At 34.0% G+C, this 24,347-nt stretch overlaps 1 protein-coding gene across 1 annotated transcript in view; it reads left to right on the plus strand.

Moving 5' to 3' along the window:
* ADAMTS19 (ADAM metallopeptidase with thrombospondin type 1 motif 19) overlaps positions 1-24,347 on the plus strand; it is a 283,954-nt gene that overhangs the window by 88,819 nt on the left and 170,788 nt on the right. Inside the window, exon 7 of the mRNA XM_004462171.5 lies at positions 2,406-2,449. Coding sequence (XP_004462228.1) covers positions 2,406-2,449 — 44 coding nt within the window. The remainder of the gene's footprint in view (positions 1-2,405; positions 2,450-24,347) is intronic.

Below are 24,347 nucleotides of genomic sequence, written 5' to 3' on the forward strand. Positions count from 1 at the left end.
AAAATGAGGGCAGCCTCTAGAATCAGTAAAAGAGTAGGAAATGGATTTCCCCTACAGCCTCCAGAAGGAACACAATTCTGTAGACACCTTGATTTTAGCTCACTGAAACTATTTCATACAGAAACGAATACAGCATACTTTAGAAAATAAAAGTAACCATGAATCAGATGCAATAAATGTTACTCTTCAAAGCGGTAATATTAAATGTCGTTAGAAAAAATAGGAAAATTAAATTAGGGAAGAAGAGAGAAATAAAGGGGAAATATAGAAAATAAACATAACTTGGCAAATAGGAAGCACAAATATGATGATGGAAAAATCCAGATATGTACATAATAAAATATAAATGGATTAAACTCATTTATTGAAAAGGATTTTATATTGCAAGGTTTTAAAATTTTGACTATATACTCGGTATAAGAGATTCAGAGAAAATGAAAGTTGACGTAAAAGGAAGGAAAAGTTATGCCAAGCAAATACTGATGTATTAGTCATATATTAATATATGCAAATACATGATACAATAGATCTAACAAAGAAAACATAATGGGAGACAAAAGATGATTTTCTCAATAATAAAAGTCATAATTCAAATGAAGTTACAAAAACTTAAAGTACTTAATAACTTAGCATCAATGTAATGAAGCAAAAATGAACAAAATCACAAGGAAATATTAACAGATTTATAACCAGTGAAATTCTTAACAGTACTTCCTAAGAAAGAGATGTAAAAATAAATTCCAAATTGTTCATTCTATTGAGAAATTGTATGTTATAGCTTTTTCCTAGCTAGACCTAATGGGCATGTATAGAACTCTGCTCCAAACAATTAGATAATATGTATTATACATGGATGAAACATTTACAAAATTATATATGTAGGTACTAAATCACAAATGCTTCTGATGGACAAGCAAGATGTGAATTAAAAACCAGCTGTTTTAACTACATATCCGCAAATCCCCAGAGTTCACATGCTCTCTCCCCCACACTAATGAAGGATGTTGTTAATGTGGGGAAATGTGGAAGGCTAGGGAGGGCGGCATATGGGAATCCCCTATATTTTTTATGTAACATTTATGTAATCTAAGTATCTTTAAATTTTTCTTAAAATACGTGAAATATGAAAAATAATAAATATTTTATACTGCAAAAAACCACACAAACCCCAAAACCTGCTGTTATAATTATCAATACAGATATTGGTGAATTGAGAGGAGCATGGTCTTAATTTTTAAAGTCATTTTCTCATTCAGTAATGACATTCAAATGGCTGTAATAGGAAATTAAGCAATTTTCATTTCTTTCTGAAACACAAAGATAGGTCTAATTAGACATATTAACATTAGTATGTATAGTGAACAATGTATAAAGCCTAAATAGAAATCTGTAAGAAATTGCTTACATCATGATAAAGGAATAGTAGTAACAACAAAACAACCAAAGTATCAACAAGTAAGGTTTGAGAGCTCAAGATGTGCCTGGCGTTTTTCAAATGTCTTATACGTGTTAACTCATTCAATCTGCAAAATAAGCCTATGCTTTGTATGTGTTAAGATATCTGACTTCTACATTAAATTTATGAAATAGTTATTTTTATTACCCCTATTTTTTAGAATAGGTGACTGAGGCACAGGAAAGTTTACGTAGGTTGCATAAGGTCACATAGAACTAGTAAAAGGCAGATAAAAACTCTTGCTTTCAGGTAGTCTGGCTCCAAGCTCATAGCTCTTAATTATGATGTTCTACTAAATTACTATGCACTGTGAAATCTTAAGTAATTGCTAAAAGAGTGAAGTGGAATCATTTGCATTATTAGGAGATGCTCTCCAAGATAGAAGTCCATTGAAAGAGGAAATTACAGAATATTATTCATGGTTAGATAACATTTATGTGAAAATACCAATTTCCTCATACCTTTATTAAAATGATTGTTGCTGGTTTTTAAATTTTCTTAACGATCTTATAAAATGTTGTAGTGTCTCAAATTGTATTTCTTGCATTTAGATCTTCAATCTGGAAATTATTTGTGTGTTATGTGAAACAAAGATATTAAAATATTTTTCAAATGGAAAATCATGTCCCAAAAACATATGCTGTTTTTGTAATAACAAAACTGAAATTCTGTAAAATCCAAAACAGGATGGGATTTTATTTTCGAAATATCTTGAATGAAATAGAACAACTATGTCCTGGAATTATATCAGGTATAAATATGTACTAAAAGTTTCATTAATTGCACGTTTCTTAGAATTAAAACCTAAGTTATTCTTATTCTCATTTTTATTAAATTCATGGAGATATAAGATGTGGTTCAATAAATCCTATAACTATTCAAGAATATGTTACATAATCTGTATTGTTTGGAATACAGTGTTACTTTCACTTTCTATTTTTCTTTCTAGAAAAGATTTCTGTGTACACAAAGATGAACCATGTGATACTGTCGGTAAGTGTATATAAAAATTCTAACACTTTCGAGGTGTTGCTTCCGGGGACCTTGAACACATACCTTGTTTAAATATAGGAAATTGTTTGAGAGTGTGGTTTTAATGGAATATTTTTAGAATATCTGAGATATATAACATATATGTATTTTTCACTTATATGTTTATTTATAAATGCTTCAGTTATTAAACAGTTTAAAGTTTATGTATGAACTGTATATTGAAGAACTTTTAGATGGTGCTTTAAGACTCTCCTCTGTTCTTTTTCATTATTTTTACAGAGCTATACACATGGGTTCAATACAATTTTATTATTCTTGTTTAACCAAGTATTAATGACATTACAATTGACTATTTTTTAGCATAATGGATTTGTTTTTGAGTTATATATGCTTGAAGTTATTTGAAGCCTCTGTCAAAAGAAAGTATATCTAATTCTTTAGATTCATGAAAACTCTTCGTGTATAAACTAGCGATTTTGTCACATTTTGTTATGGATTTCTAAAACACCCCAGATATAACCCCATTCTTAATAGAATCTACCTGAAACCACAGCACTTCTTAATTTCTAGAAAATAGACATATGCATGTATGTGGATGCTTATATGCTGAGATAAATTCATCTATATAAATCTTCCTATCAAATATATATCTGGGCATAGTTCTAAGTCAGGTAGCTGTGTGTTAAAAGGGATTACGGTAAGGTATATTTAAGAGTCATAATCTGATTTTGGCATATCACTTAGGGCAGATTTCCACAGAGTAATAAGTACTCTAATTTAACCATCTTTGGGGAGTCATTTATTTTTTGTAAGGTGAGCAATAAACAAAAGAGGTAAAACAGAATAAAGGGTTATGTGTATTTAAAAAATAATCCTAGGTAGCTCCATTAACTTAAATTCTAATCAATTCCTCAAATTTTTAAATTCTTGGAAAGTGTCTTGCTCCTTCATGACATTGTTGGATCACTCATCCTTCAACCCTGGAGCCCACTCTAAACTCTGGGCTTTGTGTTTTGCGAGTCAGGAAAAGTCATTATTATCTAATATACGTTTAAAGTTTTTATTTCTGTTTCTTGCAGCCTAAAGCACGGCATCTTCTCTGATTCTCATGTATTCACTTGTAAGAAAGTAATTACATGGGGCAATATTAATAACATACACTATTGAGAGAACGTACTGGTACACTGCTCTGTGATTCATTTATCAATGTCTTTGCATAGCTTCTTTCCTCTTCTGTCTATAACTAATGTGAAGTCAACCTATTTCACTTGGATACTATAATAAAAATACTATGAGAGAGAAATGAAAAAAGTGGATTTAGTATTTATTAGTTTGGGTAATATGGAGTTGAATAACTTTAATATGATAGTTTTCCCTACTCTCCTAGGTGTAGCAAGAGGGGAAGGAGAGCTGCTGAAGGCTTTGAATTTATATTATTAACTTGAATTATAAATGTTAAAGGAATGCCTAAAATTTAAAAGCAATGATAAGATTTATGCTGTTAATTGTAATTTAGATAATACTTTCATGGACATTATCTCATTAATTTATGAAAAATAATTAAAATCTGAAAAATAATTTTATTATAATCACTATTTTGCAGATGAAGTAAGCTCTGCAGTATAATGAACAGTACATGGATTTTGAACTTAGTCATCTACAGAAGTTCAGAATCCATGCGCTGTTCATTTGAATTAGAGCTCTGCTATTTATTAGTTAGGTGAATTTGGGCACAATATTTCACACCTTGAAAGCCTGAATTTCTCATTTTTAGAATAGAGGTCATATTATAGAGTTCACAATATTTGTGAAACTGTGACACTTGCAAAAGCAGCTAGTTGTTAATCAGCACTTAGTGTGTACTAGTTTCTATGGCATCCTTTAAATCCCTTGGAGAGGTGAAAGATTTACCCAACATCACTGTTAGTAAATGGCAGTGCTGGACTCTGCCTCAGATGTTAGGTACCTTTCCTTTATTTCATGATGCTTTCATATAATGGGAGACAATAGATTAAGTTCAGAAAACTGAACTTGAAAAAACAATTTATAAATAAAGTTATGGAAAAAATTAACATAAAATTTATAGAATATATATATAATTAAATTGCATAAAATTGTATAAAATTTATAAAAAAGGCAAATATAAACTTGGAAATAACTGGGTTTGTATTACCAATATTTTGACTTAATAACAATTTTAATAAAATAATAGTTTTACTGACTTGCTAAGTCTCAAGGTATGTATACTTTGAATGGGCTCTGTCAATATTATGGGATTTTATATGTAAATGTTTCTAATGAAATTTGTATGTATTTCTTAAGATTATATTTGAAAAGATACCCAGAGGGTTAAAATAAAATCCTTTGTACCAACCTTTCAATCACACATTTTTTCCTGTCATTTTAATTTAGGTAGATTGTTTGGAACTTCGGTAGGTATATAGATATTGAAAGAAAACAAATGCTATTAAGTGTTTTAATCAACAAAATATCAATTCTAAAACACGTGTATTTTAATCCTTGAAATTGGGATATATCTTGCAACCAGCTGCTTATTAAAATTGTCATAGATTAATTAAAAGTTTTAAAATAGGTTTCAAACATGTGAAATATGGTGGTATCCTTAAGGTTCAGGAAAAATAAAATACAATTCAGTATGCAAGTGACAACCATCTGCTCATAATCTTAGTGAAGTTGATTTACTCTCTGTGATAGTCAGAATAATGGCACCCCTCCGCCACCAAGAGGTTTGTGCCCTGGTCCTGAAACCTATGAACATGGTGGGCTACATAGCCAAGGGGAATTAAGGTTGTAATCAGCTGACCTTAAAATAGGGACACTTTCCTGAACTATCCATGTGTACCCAAAGTAATCACAAGGGTCCTTAAAAGTAGAAGAGGAAAGCAGAAAAGTTGGGAGTCAGAAGAAGAGACTTCTGAAGAAAGGCCCAACGAGGTCGAAAGTGAGTACCATTGGTGGCCTTGAAGATGGAAAAACTGATCTGTGAGCCATAATAATGTGGGAAGCCTCTAGAACCTGGAGAAAGCAAAGAAATGGAATTGGTTAGAGCCTCCAGAAGAGAGGAAAATGGATATCAGAAGCCAAAACCTTGACTTTAGCCTGTGAGACTATGTCAAGACTTCTAACCTAGAAACTGTAAGATATTAAATTTTGCTTGTTTTAAGCTGCTAAATGTGCTGTAATTTGTTATAGTAGCAATGGGAATCTAATGCATTCTCTGAAAAATAACTGTCCCTGTCCTCATCACCTAGAGAGAAGGAATAAAGACCCATAGTGCTCTTAGATCTTTAGACTGGGGGTCAGCAATTCTAGCTCCATAGTTAGTTTTGAGAACGAGTGAAGAGCTTCAGATATGATTTTTAAAAATAGAAAAAAGTATTTAAACTATAAAAGTCACATTTTTAAATTAATGCTGAATAATAGTTAATATTTATGTAAATCTAATATTAATTGTAATTAAAAATCTAAAGCAACAGAAATGGTTGTGCTTCTGATATCCATTTTCCTTTAAGTTAATGTTTCTATCTTTGCTAATTGCTATAACCACAATTAGATATGTCAAAAACAATCAATATTTATTGAATGTCTCTGTAACAAATGTAAGCACTGCAGGGCATTGCAGACACTGAATCTATCAGTAGCATATCTGTATCTTATATAGCTAGTGGGTAAGAAGATTATCTTTTTGATATATAGGATATATTAGTGTATATAGAACAATGCTTATTATATGAAATTTTAGGGAGAGAATGATTAGTTTAGATGAATTAAGTCTGATGGATTCTAGGAAATGTCTAGCAGCTCCTCCAAATATCAATTCCCTTTTGCTCTTTGGCTCCCAGCTGCCTTCTCTGTTTCTCCTTTTGAACACTTCCCAGCCTTTCTTACAAAACCTGTTTTATGCATTATGGAAAGGTATACTGAGGAATCAAGGTGAACTAAGTTGATCCTCAAATTAGCTCTCTGAAGGACCTAGTCTGTCTGGTACATATATTTTACAAATAGTAGCAGAGCAAGAACACAGTAGAAGAGCTGCCTATAAATACTGTATGTATCATTGAAACATGAAACATCCATGCCTTAAGTTCAGAGGAGAAAATTCCATGCTTCTATATGTTATGAACAGGATAAACTTCTGGGAGGCAATGGGATTTCAACTGGCTCTAGAAGATTGAGTAAGCTTTTGTTACCTGGAGAAGATGCAAGAGAAGTAATAATGGGAAAAGAATGAAAATAATTATTATGTATGAAGAAATTTGATCATTTGAGCAATCCCCTTTCTATACCATTTTATCAGGACTTTTTTTCTAGCTCTATTAATTTGTTCCCCTATTCTCCATTGTTGATGCACTGTCTTCTGTTAATGTCTCATATGTTGTCATTCCTCAGAATTCCATTTTCAGTGCCTTTTCTGTTTGATGTATACATGTCATCTGGACCCACAGCTGCAAATGTGAATTACCAGACACTTAAAATCCAAAAACTTACCTGACATCCCATCAAGCTACATCAGACTGCTTATGTCTAAACAGGAATATGTCTTGTTTCCTAAAACTTCCCTGATTTAAGTTATCTGTGGCCCAAAAATATTTGAATTGATTTTCCTTTATTCTTCACTTTCCTACTTATCTCAAACATAATTAAAAATCGAGTACTAAAAGGATTAAAAAATGGTTGTGCCATGATAGTAACAAATGGTGGATTTTAGCACATCAGCCTTTTCTACAAGTGTTTTGAAACACTTATAGTTGAAAATTTCTTGCTAAGAAAATAGACCAAAAATAGACACATAATTCCCTAGCAATGAAATACATTAAATCAATTTTTTAAAAATACCCCAAGAATATACCACGTCATAATGATTTTATAATGATTTGTATTAAAATTCCAAAAAAAAAACAAACCACCAAATCATTTCAATGTTATGCAAACTATTTTACAAGATAAAGAGGGAAATTAGACCATCTATAACTATTACCAAATCTTAAAGAGGACAGTTTAAGAAAGAAAATGATAAACTATTCTTACTTGGGATAGAAATAAAAAAAAAATCCTAAATCACCACCACACCAGGGAGTCAAGAGTACCTACAACTGAAAGCAGGAGAATTGCATCTAGCATTCATGTGGAATCTAAGCCCCCTCTTGATATAGATGTGGAGTGGACACAACAATTCTAAGGTCTACAGGATGGAGGAATAGAGTATAGATTAGAGTGGACTTAACTGATATTCTATACATGAACTATTGTGATTAGTAATCGAAGAAAATGTGGCATTGGTGTGGAGAAAGTGGCCATGGTGGCTGCTGGGGGTAGAGAGTGGGAGGAAGAGATGTGATGTGGGGTTGGAGATGTATTGGGTGGTGCTGCAGGGACAGTTACTGGGCATTGTACATCCTCCCATGGCCCACTGGGTGGACTGTGGGAGAGTGTGGGCTATGGTATGGACCATTGACCATAAGGTGCAGCGGTGCTCAGAGATGTATTCACCAAGTGCAATGAATGTCTCATGATGATGGAGGAGGTTGTTGTTATGGGGGGGGGAATAGGATGAGGGGGTGGGGGGCATATGAGGACCCCATATTTTTTAAATGTAACATTAAAAAATAAAGACAAAATAAAATAAAAAGTGAAAAAAATAATAATAATACAGAAATTCCAATGAGCACAGTTATAAATACCTTAATGATACTCTATTTTGAAGAAATGCAAAATATCTGAAAAAGGGTGCATTTGACAAGCTTAATGATCTACAATGATTTTGTTTCCATGCTTCTCTTTGTATTTTCTTCTGTACAACACAATTTTATCTTGCAACCGATTAACCAATTGGAAAGTAGGAAGGTGAGACTTAAATGTTACCGAGTAATTGATAGAATGATTGTTTCTTACATAAATTGTCAGAATTATACATGATGCACTCCAACATTCATAGAATTTTACCTTCTCTAAAAAGTATTTTTTGGTATTAGCCTAATAATGGATGTGTATGCACTATAATACTGCAGTACGATTTTAAGAGAATTCAGGCAAGGTTGAATTCTTCCAAATAAAATTAGTTGTTAGTGATGTAAAAAAAAAAATCCTAAATCAAATATTAGGAGGTATTATGTCACAATATATTTTAAAATGATCAAGTAGGGTTATTTTATTCCAGATATATTCCAGAAATGCAAGAGTAGTTTAACATTAGAAAATCTTAAAAGGCAACTGTATTATCTAATTAAAGAGAAAAAGCAGATAATTATCTGAGAAGATGAAGAAAATGCATTTCATAAAATTCAAACCCATTCGTGACAAAAGTGCTGGATAAAATTAGAAAAAAATCAGGAAACTTGTTAGCCAGATAAAGCATTTATTTAAAAAAATACATGAAATATCTTTTTAAATAGTGAAACATTAAAAACCTTCTTTTAAAAATCAGAAACAGGGAGAAAATTCTACTATCATTACTTACGTTGAAAACTGTACTGGAAATTCTAGACCTTGCAATAAAGTAGATAAAGTGATATTCTATGTATTTTTTAAAAAAGGACGTTAGAGAATATGGAATTACATTATTAGAATGAATAAAATAGCTTAGCAAAGTGGTTAATTATAAAATCAGTATGCAATAATCAATATGTTAATATGTGAAAACTAATAAGACAATGTGGTAGCACATATATGGAAAATTGATAAAAATGCAGATCACTGGAAGAAGGGGCACTATTCAATAAAGACAATTGAATATTCCCATGGAAAAAGTTTACATCCATACAGTTTAAGTTTAAAAATATATAATGAAAAGAAATATAGGCAAAACAATTTTTAGTTTTGAGTTAGAGAAGGAATTCTTTTTTTTTTTTTTTTTTAAAGATTTATTTATTTATTTAATTCCCCCCCCTCCCCTGGTTGTCTGTTCTTGGTGTCTGCTGCGTCTTGTTTCTTTGTCCGCTTCTGTTGTCGTCAGGGGCACGGGAAGTGTGGGCGGCGCCATTCCTGGGCAGGCTGCACTTTCTTTTCACGCTGGGCGGCTTTCCTCACGGGCGCACTCCTTGCGCGTGGGGCTCCCCCACGCGGGGGACACCCTTGCGTGGCACGGCACTCCTTGCGCGCATCAGCACTGCGCATGGCCAGCTCCACACCGGTCAAGGAGGCCCAGGGTTTGAACTGCGGACCTCCCATATGGTAGACGGACGCCCTAACCACTGGGCCAAAGTCCATTTCCCAAGAAGGAATTCTTAAAGAGTACATAAACATGCTAATTATGAAGAAAATAAATAGTTGAAAGGCAACTACATTAATATTGAAAATTTCTGCATTCAAAAAACACCAATGAAATTGAAAGGAAAAAGAAAATCATGTAAGTTTCTATCAGGGATAAGGTAAAACATTTCATGTACTTTAAGGCACTATAGCTTTCATCAATTTTATGACACATCATTATTTTATGTACCACTAAAAATAACAACTATGTGGTCATTTCTAATTGTAAGACAGTTTTGATTTAAGAATCAGCACAGTGTGAAACAATGTTAATCTTAGAATTAGAGATATATAGTATTTGCTATACATATAACCAACTAAGTATGGAAATCCAACATATAAAAAGAGATCCTGTACTTCAGTGAGAAAGCAACACACAAGCAAGTATTGTTTTTTTTTTTTAAGATTTATTTATTTATTTCTCTCCCCTTCCCCCCACCTCACCCTACCCCACCCCAGTTGTCTTTTCTCTGTGTCTATTTGCTGTGTCTTCTTTGTCCGCTTCTGTTGCTGTCAGTGGCACGGGAATATGTGTTTCTTTTTGTTGCATCATCTTGTTATGTCAGCTCTCCGTGTGTGCGGCACCATTCCTGGGCAGGCTGCACTTTCTTTGGCGCTGGGCAGCTCTCCTTACAGGGCACACTCCTTGCGCGTGGGGCTCCCCTACGCGGGACACCCCTACGTGGCAGGGCACTCCTTGCACCCATCAGCACTGTGCATGGGCCAGCTCCACACGGGTTAAGGAGGCCCAGGGTTTGAACCGCAGACCTCCCATGTGGTAGACGGATGCCCTAACCACTGGGCCAAGTCCGCCGCCAGCAAGTGTTAATAGACATGCTGTACAGGGCAAAAGACAGAAACAGCCATTTTTTTTGACCAAAATACACCAATTCTGAATAAACAGATGGAAAGATGCTCAGTCACTTTAATAATAAGGGAAATGTTCACTCAGATCACAAGACTTATACCAATAAGACTGATAAAATTATAATTTTTACTTTACCAAGTGATGGAAAAACTCTGGAAACGTATTTACTTCAAGAGGGCATATAAATTGTACAATTGCTTTCCAAAGTACAATTGCTTTGGAAAAATGTTGGCAATATCTACTAAAATTAGCATATGTTATTCTGTGGCCATCAATTCCTTTCCTAGATATCTAAGAAATTCCTACATATGTACACAAAACACATATGATAGAGTATTAATAGTTATCAATAAAGAATGAGTGAGTAGATAAATGTTTGATAAATCAGTAAACCAAATGTGTGTGTGTGAAAGAGAGAGAGATTAGATGTAATTAAAGGGGTTGAATATAGTTATATCTGAGGAGTTGAGTGGAGAGGACTGGGTAGGAGACTGATATTTTTTGTTGTAAGGATTTTGATATTTTTATGTTTAAGTTTGGACAGAGTTTGGACAGAGCTAAAATGCAGTGTATGTATCAGGAAATACCACCTTGTTGGAGATATAAGGTATAATGAATGCATCAAGCTCTGAAGAACTGCAACATTTTCAAATTGAGTAGATAATGAGATATCCACAAGTGAACCTGAGAAGATATATTTACCTTAGAAAATTAAACATGTATACATAATCTATCAAACCTAAAGCTAATCTTTCTTTTATTTTTTAAATATATTTTATTTTTAGAAGATACTTAAATTACATATATTTCTCCTTTTAGAAATGCAAGGTCCTTAGATTATTTTAGATAAATCCCTTTTCCGACCATAGGTTATAAAAAAAAATCTCAGTTTTAAAATCTACAATGTTAAGTGAAGTTTTGCTACAGCGTTCAATTAGATTTATCACATATTTACTATTTTATTTGTCCTTCATTCATCTTTTTCCTTCCATACAAAATGTCTAGTTCTTGATTTCTTTGTATTCTACTTTGTATTCTTCATGCTTCCTGAATCTGAAGATATTATCTTTCATTTATTCTAGAGAATTCTGTCATTATCTCTTCAAATAATGTGTATGCCCTCAATTTTTTGACTGTTCTTTCTGGAATTCCTAATAAAATTACATTGCTGTTTCTTATTCTGATTTCCATAGCTCTTATTCTCTTTTCATATCCATTTCTGTCTTTCTAGCTATGTTATAGGTAACTCTTTCAACCATATTTCCTAGTTTATACTATTTATAGCTTTATTTTCTTTTTACCAAGGTGTGTTTTTTTTTCATTTAAATAACTTTTATTTCTAGACATTTATTTTTCCCATATCCTCTATTTTTTAATAATATATTGAAACTTTCTCATATTTTTAATATTTTCTTTTATGTCTAAATCCCTTAAAGTATGCATTTTAAGAGTCACTAGACAGTAATTCTATTATTAAAGTACTCATGTCTAATCCTATTATTTGCTCATTTTGCTGAATCCTATTCATTGTGACTTGCCGCTCATGGATTATATAATTTCATATTTGAACTCTTATCTCAGGGTTTTTAATCTGTAGGAATCCTGTCTGGTCTTGGGTTGTGAATTCTCTCTGGAGATAATTTTCATTCCTTATATCTTTAATCCTTTGCCTTAGACTATTTCTTGGACTAGCTTTTCTTGAACCACACAGGTGGTATAAATTAGATATCCTACTATTTTAGTTTCCTAGGCTGCCTAAAGCAGATACCATGAAATGGATTTGGCTTAAACAATGGGAATTTATCTGCTTACAGTTTTCAGGCAATGCTTTCTTCCTAAAGGTGCAGCTGCTGGCAATTCCTGACTCCTCTGCCACGTGGCAAGGCACAAGGAGGTGTAGGCTGTTCTCTCCCTTCTCTTTTGGGTTTCATTGCTTTCAACTTCTTGCTTCCATGGCCTTCTCTTTTCTCTCTGTATTCATTCCATTATGAAGGACTCCAGTATTAAGATTAAGATCTATCCTGAGTGAGGTGGGTCACATACACCTTAGCTGAAATAGCCTCATCAAAAGGTTTACCTACAATGGGTTTACATCCACAAGAATGGATTAGATTTAAGAACATGTTTTCCTGGCATGTATACAGCTTTAAACCACCACTTTCCACCCTTTGGAACCCCAAAAGACATGTTCTTTCCCACTGCAAAATACATTCACTCCATCACAATATCCTCAAAGCTTTAAGTCATTTCAGAAACAATGCTAACAAAGTCTGATCAAAATTGGTTATGGGTTTGGTACATACTGGGGCATGATTCCACATCTGTTGACCTGTGAAACCTAGAGAACAAATAATCTGTTTCCAATATACAAATGAGGGACAGACATAGGTTAGGTATTCCCACGGGGAGAAATTAGAAGGAAAATGGGGGTCAGGAGTCCCAATCAATTCTGTAACACTGCTGGACATACTTCACTAGATTGCAAGTCCGAAGGTCATCTATAAATCAATGTTTTGTTCTCCAGACCTGATGGAGTAGCAGTCCCTCCCTTCCAAGTATTTATAGTGGCTTTGCTCTCCCAGAATACTGTGATGAAAGTTCCACCCACTGAGAACTGTGGGGTGATGACCAGACTCAAAATCCTGGAGGCACAGGTTCTTTGTCCCAGTGTGATGGCTCAACCTGAAGATCTTTTAATCTTTGGAAAGTGCCCTCACATGGTCAGCAAATCAATGCCAACTCACAGCTCTGTATTTTCTTTTCTTTTTTTTAAGCCTATGGGCATGGATGTCCCTTACATGTGAATTCAACTACGCATTTAAGAGGAATTTTGTTATTTTTCCTCCGAAATTCATATTTTTAGGTGATTTACAATAGTATTTTCTAAAGATGTTTAGTCTATCATGGTGGTGGAAATGGGATTTCAAGAAAAGTTTTTAAGTATTATTATTTCTATAATTTTTATATACAGTACAGCTATGCTTAGCTGCACAGCTTACTTTGCTCAACATGCACATATATTGTGACACTGATTTTGAGAACTGATGTTAGAATTATGATGACATCCCAACTTTTCACTAATAATTTTAGAAAATATCCTTTCTTTTTGAAATTGTCTATATGCTATAAGCCAGTGATTCTCAAACTTTCTGATCTCAGCACCCTTTTACATTCTTGAAAATTATTGAGGACTCCAAAGAGCTTTATTTATATGGGTTATGTTTATCAATATTCTTAACATATTACAAATTCTGATGAAAGTGTAACATATGTTAATTCATTTAAAATTAGCAATAATTATGTTAGCATTAAGTACATGCTTTTAATAAAAATTAACTATGTTATAAAACAAACAAACAAACATCATGAGAAATGTTTTGTTTTACATTTGGGCAACTCTACGTCTAACTTATGAAAGACAGCTGAAATCTCATATCTGTTTCTGCATCTAATGAGTTACATATGTCACTTTGGTTGGAAGTACATGAGGAAATCTGGCCTCATACAATACGCAGTTGGAACAAGGAGGAGGGAAAAGTGGGTTTATGAGAACTGGTTTTATAGTTATGATGACATCACAAGTTTGTGCAGTATGCTGATATAGAATCTGAAAGCATATGAACAAATTTTTGTGCTCTGTTATATCTTAATATCTGTTGATCTTTCTTTTCTTTAAATGAATGTTTTAACCATGCATGGCTTTTTAGCTTTATTCAGTGGGCATTGGAAAATCTTGGTTCAGTGATTTAGGCAGGTTTTCCAAACGTTGCCACATTTCATCATACAATATATTTATGAATGATAGTTCATAGATTATATTCACGAATAAATAAATATTCATCAGAAAAGAGTTTAAATATTGGGAAGCTGTCAATCTTATGATAACATAAAATTTTTCCAGTGATCTAGGTTTCACCTGAAAGCTTGAATTTCATCATTGACCAAGAGTACTGTCAGTTGTTTTTCTTGGAATGACAGATTCACTTCATTCATTCTTAGGAAATGTGTGCCAGATATCCAAATTTGAATGACCAATATTTGTCTGTCATATGCTCCTTTAAGCAAAAATGGTTTTCCATGATAAACACAGCTCAACACATAGCTAAAGCAATTTCATAGTGTTTTTGTTTTTTGAGAGAAACTTTATATTTCATTCTACAACAGAAATGCTTTAGCCATACTTCCTTTCTGTCATACAAAATATTAAAAATGCTGAAGGGTTAAGATACAATAAAAATGGATAATTTTTACCTCTCCATCTAGGACATTTTAAGGAAAAAATTGGCCTTTTCTTTGATTGAGTGGCAGTGAAAAATAAACTGATTGCCAGCGAAGTTGAGTGTTACTTGCCTTGATGCATGTGCATCAATTTTACCTGTTGTTGCTTTCAGACTATCAATATAAGTATCCTTGCAGTTTTGGCTTCCAGACCACTCTGAAAGGGTCTAAGGAACCCACTGAAAAAGTTTTAGGGACCTCCTAGGGTTCGGCAGAACACTCTGAGAACACTTGCCATAACCTCTTTTCCTGGGAATGATTGATAATGATGATAGTCAGTGTTATCCAGTTTTTGTGTATATTTCATGAGATTTTCAAGGACATTAAAGTATAGCGACATTGGGAAATGCTTCTAGCTGGCAAAAATACATGCAGATCAATATGAGTTTTCAATTCTGAATATTTTTCTTTGTATTTGTTGATGAGAGGGGATGTGTGTCTTTTAAAGTCTGATTTCTAAGTGTGTGATGCTCTAACCTTCCCTATACTCTATTATCATGTCTTACATGCTTCAGTATTATTTATAACGTCCCTTTTTGTCTTTGAGTAGATTGGAATGATATACGTTTTTTTTCTGTTTGTATGTTTCGGAATATTCCAGTTCCATATATTTCCAACTTATCAAACAGGCATAGACCACCCAGGAAACAACTGCTAAAAAGAACCATATCCAGAGAGCAAAACATACTTAAATACCATTTTATGTCGACACAATATACATGAGAATCTCCAGACGCTTCCTTTTCCAAACATCAATACACTCTCCAAACCACATTTCAGCAGAGGTAATCATGTTTATTGGGTGAGAAGAAGAGGTCAAGCTAATGTTTTAAGTAGCTTAATTTTCATTGAATAAAAGCCATGGATTTTCTCTTGCACTGTGGCACTTGTGGCACAGAAAATTGCAGAGACTGAAAATACTTAAATTCTGAGAGCACCTTTCTATACTTGTTTTTTTGGATACAGCTATATGTTCTTATAGAAAAAAACATTAATATGTAATATTTTGAAGTTTGAAACCTATAAGACTAAGCAAAGAATGAGGTTAAATTATTTTCATATAAATCCTACTGTTTAAATAAATTAGTAGCGTAATTAAGTCTTCAAGGGAGTGCATTAACCTTAAACTTGCATAATTTTATGTAAATATGGGCCAGGCTTAAAATACCCAAAGGTCATTGTATTTGTGTGATATGTGCTAGTCCTCTTGTTTATCCTAAAGTATGGAGATATAATCTCCTGAGTCCTTTAAAAGCAGAGGAAAAGAACTCAGTTTTGCCAGCAACCTGAAAAAGCTTGGAAGCTGATACTTCCAGAGGCTTTAGATAAGAGCCCCAACCCTGGCCAAAACCTTGGTTTTGGCTTTGTGAGATCCTAGGCAGAGAACTCAGTTAAGCCTGCCCAGACTTCTGACCTACAGAACTGTGTGATAGTAAATGGGTGTTGCTTTAAGCTGCTAAGGTTGTGTTAATTCATTGCGAAGTAACAGAAAGCTAACAAGTTCAGACTAAAGAAGACCTATCATTCCACATTGATTGGAGGGTTTATATGCTGGAAAGAGATGAGGTCCCTATGGATCTGAGTATGCGTATGTTCCTCTGTGAGGGCAGAGTAAGAAGGAAGGAAATGTTTGTTGAGGAATGTAAGAGCAGATATTCAAAGACATTCCCATTCATCATATCTGAAGGGGTAGTAGTATAGGGAAAAGATTTCGGAAGGATTTAATACAATTCTACAATCTTTGCAATTTCTCTACATTTAAAAATTTCCCCTAGTCTTATCACGGATGAACAAAATCACACTAAAGTGAAACGGGTCTAGATACTTGCTCAATGGAACACAAAGGAAAGGAGTGAAGAAAATTGGGATTTGAATGAGATAAATTGGGTGGAGACAACTAAGAACAGACAGGGCCAAGTCTCTGGGCCTCGGAAAAGGAAGAAAAGAGTAATCCAGGGAGTGAAACAGGTTTGGCCCTTGCTTTGCAACAAACAGGCCTCTGAGGTTTATCTATTGATAAAGTAGTCATAGAATTTGTCATTCATACCAAGACACTTCGAAAAGTAGAAGGAAGCATGACTAATAATTATGCTTGTATGAAAACATAAAACAATATGCCCTGGGCTAACTAGCCATCTGGTCACCCTCTAATGAGCTTGCTTGAGAGAGGTATTTATACATATTAAAATTACATCTTAAAATTACTTATTTCTGAAATATTAAGCCATCACAATTATTTCTGAAATTTAGCTATTTCATTACTTAATCCCCCAATAATGCTAATTGGATTTATTAGGAATTAGCATATAAGCATTTGCTATATATATTTAAAGCTAGTTTCATGCCATTTCATTCAGATGCTCTTTCCTTCAATCCAGATAGCCTCAGAGCATTGATTATTTGATATAAGTGTTTGAGTTTCGCATACCTCAGATATAAAAAGGGTCTTAGCTGTCATCATGATCTAAATTAAAATCTGAAAAGACTGGAAACATACTTAGTAAATAATATAAACAGTATGTCTTTATTTTTACCACTTCCTCAATTTTTATTGGTTCTTTCATATGTTCTTCTTTTCACTTCTTTTGTCTCTTTCTGTTTTGTGTGTGTGTGTTCCATATATTGAATTTTTCTCCAATATTTTGAGCACCTACTCTGTGCCCAGCAGTATTGTAGGCCCAGGTGCTAGAGACATTGTGGCAAATAAAATGAACCTATTAACACATTCTTTTAAATCTTTTCTTCCTTCCCATCCTTCTTATTCTTGACTGGGTAACTCCCCAAAGTTCCCCCTTTGTTTTCTTTTTCTGAGCCAGTTTTCTCTACACATTTTTACTAATTATGGCTTCTAAGAATAAATGTCTTAGTACCTAAGAAGTCTTGCTGGGGTTGTATGTATGTACATGTATGTGTGTTGAAATCTAGATACTAAAGGGGGAAAAGTCTATCAAATTTTGATGGCCTTGTTTTAATCAGAAGACCCTCTTTTAGTTACAATGGAAATTTTTCTACAATATTTATTTCTTTTTTTTTCAAACAACAGTATTGAAGAAAATTGCTATTTTATAGATCATTATTTTCTTCTTGTTTAATTATTAGTATTGTAATGATACTAATAAAGTCTATTTTATTCTGTATATTTATTTTATATACAGAATGTCAGTTCTGTTACGGTGCATAGAATAGTATCAATTATTACAAAGCAAGAAATTCAGAAATTTTATAAACCCATACAGACTAAAATGTTTTTTCAGAAATTGCAATTATTTGTGTCTTTAATATCTACATAGTCTAGTGATGGAGAAAAGTTGTTGCTTTTCTTTTCTCATAGTATTTCCAGTCCTGACCCTTAAGTAGTTGGAAAATGGCAATGACTAGAGAGTGCTGAGATGCTTCATTTGCATAGTAGTCATGACAAAGTTTGATAGGCAGTTTCATTAAATGACAATATGCTAATTCCTGTCATTATTTGCAGAGAAGAAAGCATCGGTAATTACAGTTTCAGATAAGATGGAGTAAACACACTCCACCCTTCTTACTCACTCACTGAATACAGCTAGAAAACCTGAAGAGTGGAGCATCTCTTTGAGGATTTTTAAAGTAAATAGTAATGGGCATATTGGGAAAATGACCAGAATTTGAAGTACCACAAAACTAGCAGTGAATTTATCTTTTTTGTTTTTCTTCTTTTTGGTGTCTATCATCCTGGACTGAACAAAGCCCAAATCCTGGAAGTAGTCTTCAGGGCCTGGATAGAGGGAGCTCTAAGATAATTCATCTATATCAAGAAGAAAAGTTCTTAAAGCTCAGAAAGAATCAAGGAAATCACCCCTTGTGACTGTTTGAAGCTGGATGGACCCCAGAAAATTATGTTCTTGAAGTTATTCCATTCTTGTGCATGTATAACCATGATAGGTGGGAACTTTTGATTAGTTGCTTCAGTTAAGAGCCTTTTGATAAGGTACTTCAGTAGGGCATGGCTCAGGGTGGGTCTTAATCATCTTACTGGAGTCCTTTATAAATGGGATGAATATGGAAAGAATGACAGAAAGCTGAAAGCAAGGAGCTTAAGCAACAAAACCTGGGAGAAGGGAGAAACCAACAGATGGTGCCATGTGCCTTGCCATATGACAAAGGAGCCCAGGATCACAGGCAGCTGGCCTTTGGGGAGAAAACTTCTGTTGTTGATTTAATTTGGATACTTTCGTGGCTTCAGAACTGCAAGCTTGCAATAAATCCCTTTGTAAAAACCAGCCCATTTCAGGTATATTGCATTTCAGTAGCATAGCAACCTAAAATAGATTTTGGTTCCAGGAAAGTGTGGTGCTGCTATTGAAAATAACAAAAATGTGGGGATGGTTTTTATAAATGAGTATGGGGTAGATTTGGGAAGAATTGTGAGGTGCTTGGTAGAAAAGGCCTAGATTGTTTTGAAGAGACTATTGGTAGAAATATGGACACTGTTACTAACGATGAGGCCTTCGACAAAAATGATGTATATGTCATTGCACACTGGAGAGAAGGTGGACCCTTGTTTTAAAGTAGCAGAGAAGTTGGCAAATTGAATTCTGATGACAGATGGAAGGTAGAATTTTGTGATAAGCTTTATATTTAGCAGAGATTTACAAACTAATTGTGGAAAGTGTGGCCTGTCTTCTCCTTGTTGCTGATAATAAAATGTGATAAGAAGAGGATAAGCTAAGAATTGAACTCCTGGCACAAAGAAATCAGAAACTGATGATCTGGAAAATCCTGAACTTTGGTAAAATTAGTTCCCAGAGGATAGTGCCCCAGGTGAGGATTAAACCGAACATGGAACTAGTCATCCATTTCAACAGGATTGGAAATGCAGTTATTGAGAAAGGATTTGTGAAATGCCCTATTATCTGATGGTTGGGACCCCAGTGTGTGCTACATGCAAAACCTATAAACCTTTTGTGAGACCTGTATGAGTGGAACCACTGCCAAGTAGGACTTAAAGGGACAGAAAGAAGGAAAAAATTACTATAAAGGCAGAACAAGGGAAGCCATCGTCTGCACTGAAGAAATCTTCTCAGGCCAATAGAGTGAGCCAACCCATTGTACCGAAAGTGTGAATATGCCCTGGCACTTAAGTAGGAGGGCCTTCCACCACATTGTTCAGGAAGAGTGCTGCCTTCCCAGGTTTCAGAGAGGATGGAGCATATTCTAGGGGGATTAGGGAGAGTTGGACTGCCACCCCACTATTCTGAGAAGTTGAGCCTGTGCCCTAGAGATTGCAAAAAGTCTGGACTCCATCTCAGACTTCTCAGAGGGTGGGTGTTCCCTGGGGATTTGAGGAGAATCTGGCCATTGCCCCTGTGTTCTTGAGGGTGGAGCCTGGAGTTTGAGTCTGGCCGCTACCCAGATGCTTAATAAGAGTGGGCCACTGTGCAAGCCTTTGGAAAGAGTGGGGCTGCCACTACATCATGCTCTAAAGGCAAAGCATTGTTCTCTAGATGACTTTTTTTTTTTTTTTTTTTTTGTAGATGACTGAGAACTTAAAATTTAATGGAGTATGTCCCTCAACTTTTCAGAATTGTTTGGAACCCATGACCCCTATTTTACTTCCAGTTTCTCCCTATGGCAATGCAAGTGTCCTATGACTTCCCCTCCCTTCTATATCTGAAGCAGATAATGTGTTCTAAGTTTGGTAGATCCACAGGCTGGGCAATTGTGCCCCAGGGCAGACAACAGTTATAAATGATTTTGATGAGACTTTGTACTTACCAGTGCTACTGAAATGATTTAATGTTTTGTGGGAGACTGTGATGGAATGAATATGTTTTCATATGGAAAGAATTTGTCTTATTGGGGCACAGAGGGTAGAGTGTGATGGGTTGAAGCAGGATGGAATTCAGAAAATTATGTTCTTATAGCTAATGCATTCCTGTGCATGCAGATATTATAAGTGGGAACTTTGATTAGGTTGTTTAAATTTAGGGCCTTTTGATTAGGTAACTTTAGTAGGGTGTGACCCAAGGTGGGTCTTAATCCTCTTACTGAGTCCTTTTTAAATGGGATGAAATGGAGAGAGACAGAGGGACAGAAAGCCAAAAGCAGGAAGCTGAAGCAATGAAACCTGGAAAGAAGGGATCAGTAGATGCCACCATGTGCCTTGCCATATGACAGAGGAGTCCAGGATTGCCATCAGCAGGCCTTCAGAGAGAAAGCTTTGCCTGATGATGCCTTGATTTGGACACTCTTATGGCCTCAGAATTGTATGTTTGCAGGTTAATAAGTTCCCATTGTAAAAGTTAACCCTTTTCTGATATATTGAATTTCAGCTGCCTAGCAAACTGAGACACCCCTTTAAAAATGTTTTTCCTTTTTTTCTGTATTGCCATCCTTTGGTAATGATAGTGATAGTGATGACAGCAATTGTGGCAACAATTTCAGCCCACAGGGACATAAAAATCTAAGTGCAAGAAATCTTCTCTGTTCTAAATAGCTTTCATTCTAAGAAAGTTGGGTAAACACCACTGTATTGTGAGGGAAGGGTAAACACTGCTGCTTGGGTCTGGAGGCAGACACATTCATTGGAAGTGCATGGCAGAGTGGGGTAAATGAAGCCTGCACTTTCTAAAAGTAAGAATGAAAGGAGAGTCCCAAGAAAGTTATATGAAAATGGCACCAAAACTGACAGAAGCTTTGGAATTTTGGAACTTATAAAACCTGGACCCAACATAGTAGACTTATATATTAAACAAATCATGTCATTTTCCTCATAGAATTTAAGTCAGACCAAGAATCTCAGAATATAACATTCAAAATGTGCCCGATACAATTCAGAATTACTCTACATATAAAGAAACAGGAAAAACTCAACTTGCCTGGGTAAAAAAAAAAAAAAAAAAAAGACATTAAATAGATGTCAATGCTGAGATGTCAAAGATTATTGAATTATCTGACAAAGACTTAAGCATGTGTATTATTAAAGAATTTCCAACAAGTAAGCACAAACACTTGTAATGAATGGAAGGATAGAAACTCTCAGCGAATAAGTAGAAGTTATAAAGAAAACACAAAGTTTAGAATTTAAAAATGAACCAGAATAGAAATCTTCCTGAATCTTTTTAATAGCAGAATGGAGATGACAGAGGAAAGAGTGAACTTGAAGATAGATCAGTAGTAATTATATAGTCTGCAAAACACAGAGAAAAAATACTGAAGAAAATATGAACAGAATGTCAGGAGCCTGTGGAAAATATCAAAGGTAACTCTCAGTACTCACATAAGGAAAGAAGAAATAATGAGTAAAAAGTTCACAAATTTAGGGATAAAGCTTTATAGCAAGGTTCAAGAAGCTGAGAAAACTGCAAACAAGATTTACCCAACAAAATGAACACCTAGACATATCATAAACTTCTAAAGACTAAAAACTAAAGAATAATCTTGAAAGCAGAGACAGATAAAACCAGATACTTATAGGGGAATGGTGATTCTAATGACAACAGGTTTCTCATGACAAACCATAATAGCCAGAAAAGAGTGGCACACCATTTTTAAAGTATTGAAAAAAATATTTGTCAATGTATAATTGTTTATCTAGCAAAAATATCTTCCAAAAATGAATGTGAAATAATACCATTCTTAGATGAAGGAAAACTAAGACAATTCACAGCCAACAGAACTGATCTAAGAGAATTGCTGAATGAAGTAAACCTGAAAGAAGGGAACTTCTACCAAATGGGAATTTGGAAAATCTGGAGTTAAGAAAGAACAACAATTATGGTAAGAAAAAACCAAAGAGATTATTTTTCTCCTTTTGAGTATTTTAAACATGTTTAATAGTTCAAATCATATATGTATAAATAATACATTAGACAACTGCAGCACACATGGGAGAAGATAAAGGAACCTATATGGTGTTAAGCTTTGCACATGCCATTTGGAATGGTAAAATAATGATTATAAGTAGAATTTGAAAAGTTTAATACATACAATGTAAAACCTAAAGCAAGCACTTTAGAAAGTACATAGAAAGATTTCATTAAAAATAGAAAGTAAAATTAAGATGGAATATTAAAACAGTATCCAAAATTGCAAAAAGAAGGCAGAAAAGAAAAACAGAGAAAAGGAAAACAAAACATACAAACAACATAACAACAACAACAATAAAATGGGGACTCTAAATCTATAAATAATCAATAATTACACTAAAATACCAATAATTAAATTTGATCAATAATCACATTAAATATAAATGGCCTAAATATTCCAAATAAAAGAAGGAGATTGCCAAAATGTAGTTTTTAAACGACCCAATTATGTGCTGTGTATAAGAAACCCATTTCAAATATAATAGGTAGGTTAAAATTTAAAGGATAGAAAAAGGTATATCCCACAAAAAGCTAATAAAAACTAAAAATTGTTCATTTTTTAATGATAAAAGGATCAAATCACCAAGAGGGTATAATGACTTTATATGTTTAAACACCTGCCAATAGAGTTTCAAAATTCATGAAGATATAACTGAAAAAAACTGGAGGAAAAATTAGACAAATGCACAGTTTGTTGGGTAAATCTTGTTTGCAGTTTTCTCAGCTTCTTGAACCTTGCTATAAAGCTTTATCCCTAAATTTGTGAACTTTTTACTCATTATTTCTTCTTTCCTTATGTGAGTACTGAGAGTTACCTTTGATATTTTCCACAGGCTCCTGACATTCTGTTCATATTTTCTTCAGTATTTTTTCTCTGTGTTTTGCAGACTATATAATTACTACTGATCTATCTTCAAGTTCACTCTTTCCTCTGTCATCTCCATTCTGCTATTAAAAAGATTCAGGAAGATTTCTATTCTGGTTCATTTTTAAATTCTAAACTTTGTGTTTTCTTTATAACTTCTACTTATTCGCTGAGAGTTTCTATCCTTCCATTCATTACAAGTGTTTGTGCTTACTTGTTGGAAATTCTTTAATAATACATGCTTAAGGCTTTGTCAGATAATCCAATAATCTTTGACATCTCAGCATTGACATCTATTTAATGTCTTTTTTTTTTTTTTTTTTTTTTTACCCAGGCAAGTTGAGTTTTTCCTGTTTCTTTATATGCATACTTCTGTTATATCATTCTTTTAACTTGCAGTCATCCGTAACCACTCCCCAATTAGTCTCTAATGCCTTTGTGGTCAGGGATCTTGCTCAATATATGTCCATATCCTCAGCACATAGCAGTGCTTTAGGCATCCCAAATTTTCAACCTAAGTAGTTTGAATAGATGTGGATCGCTGATAAGAAAATAACATCTTTCTCATGGTTCACAGTAAAAGTAAGGCTTAAATTATTATCTCATTTATTTCTTAGCTGCTGTTGTATGTGTTATTAAGCATTGGCCAGAATATAAATCAGACAAATTATTTTTCTCTTTTTGCAGATGACTTGCAGGGATAAGGCTTGAGTAAATAATTCTTAAGGAATTAGCATCAAAAGTGGCTGTTCTTGAGATATTTATCCTCTTAAGATC

This window comes from Dasypus novemcinctus, chromosome 2 (genome assembly GCF_030445035.2).
Source record: "Dasypus novemcinctus isolate mDasNov1 chromosome 2, mDasNov1.1.hap2, whole genome shotgun sequence".
Lineage (NCBI taxonomy): Eukaryota > Metazoa > Chordata > Mammalia > Cingulata > Dasypodidae > Dasypus > Dasypus novemcinctus.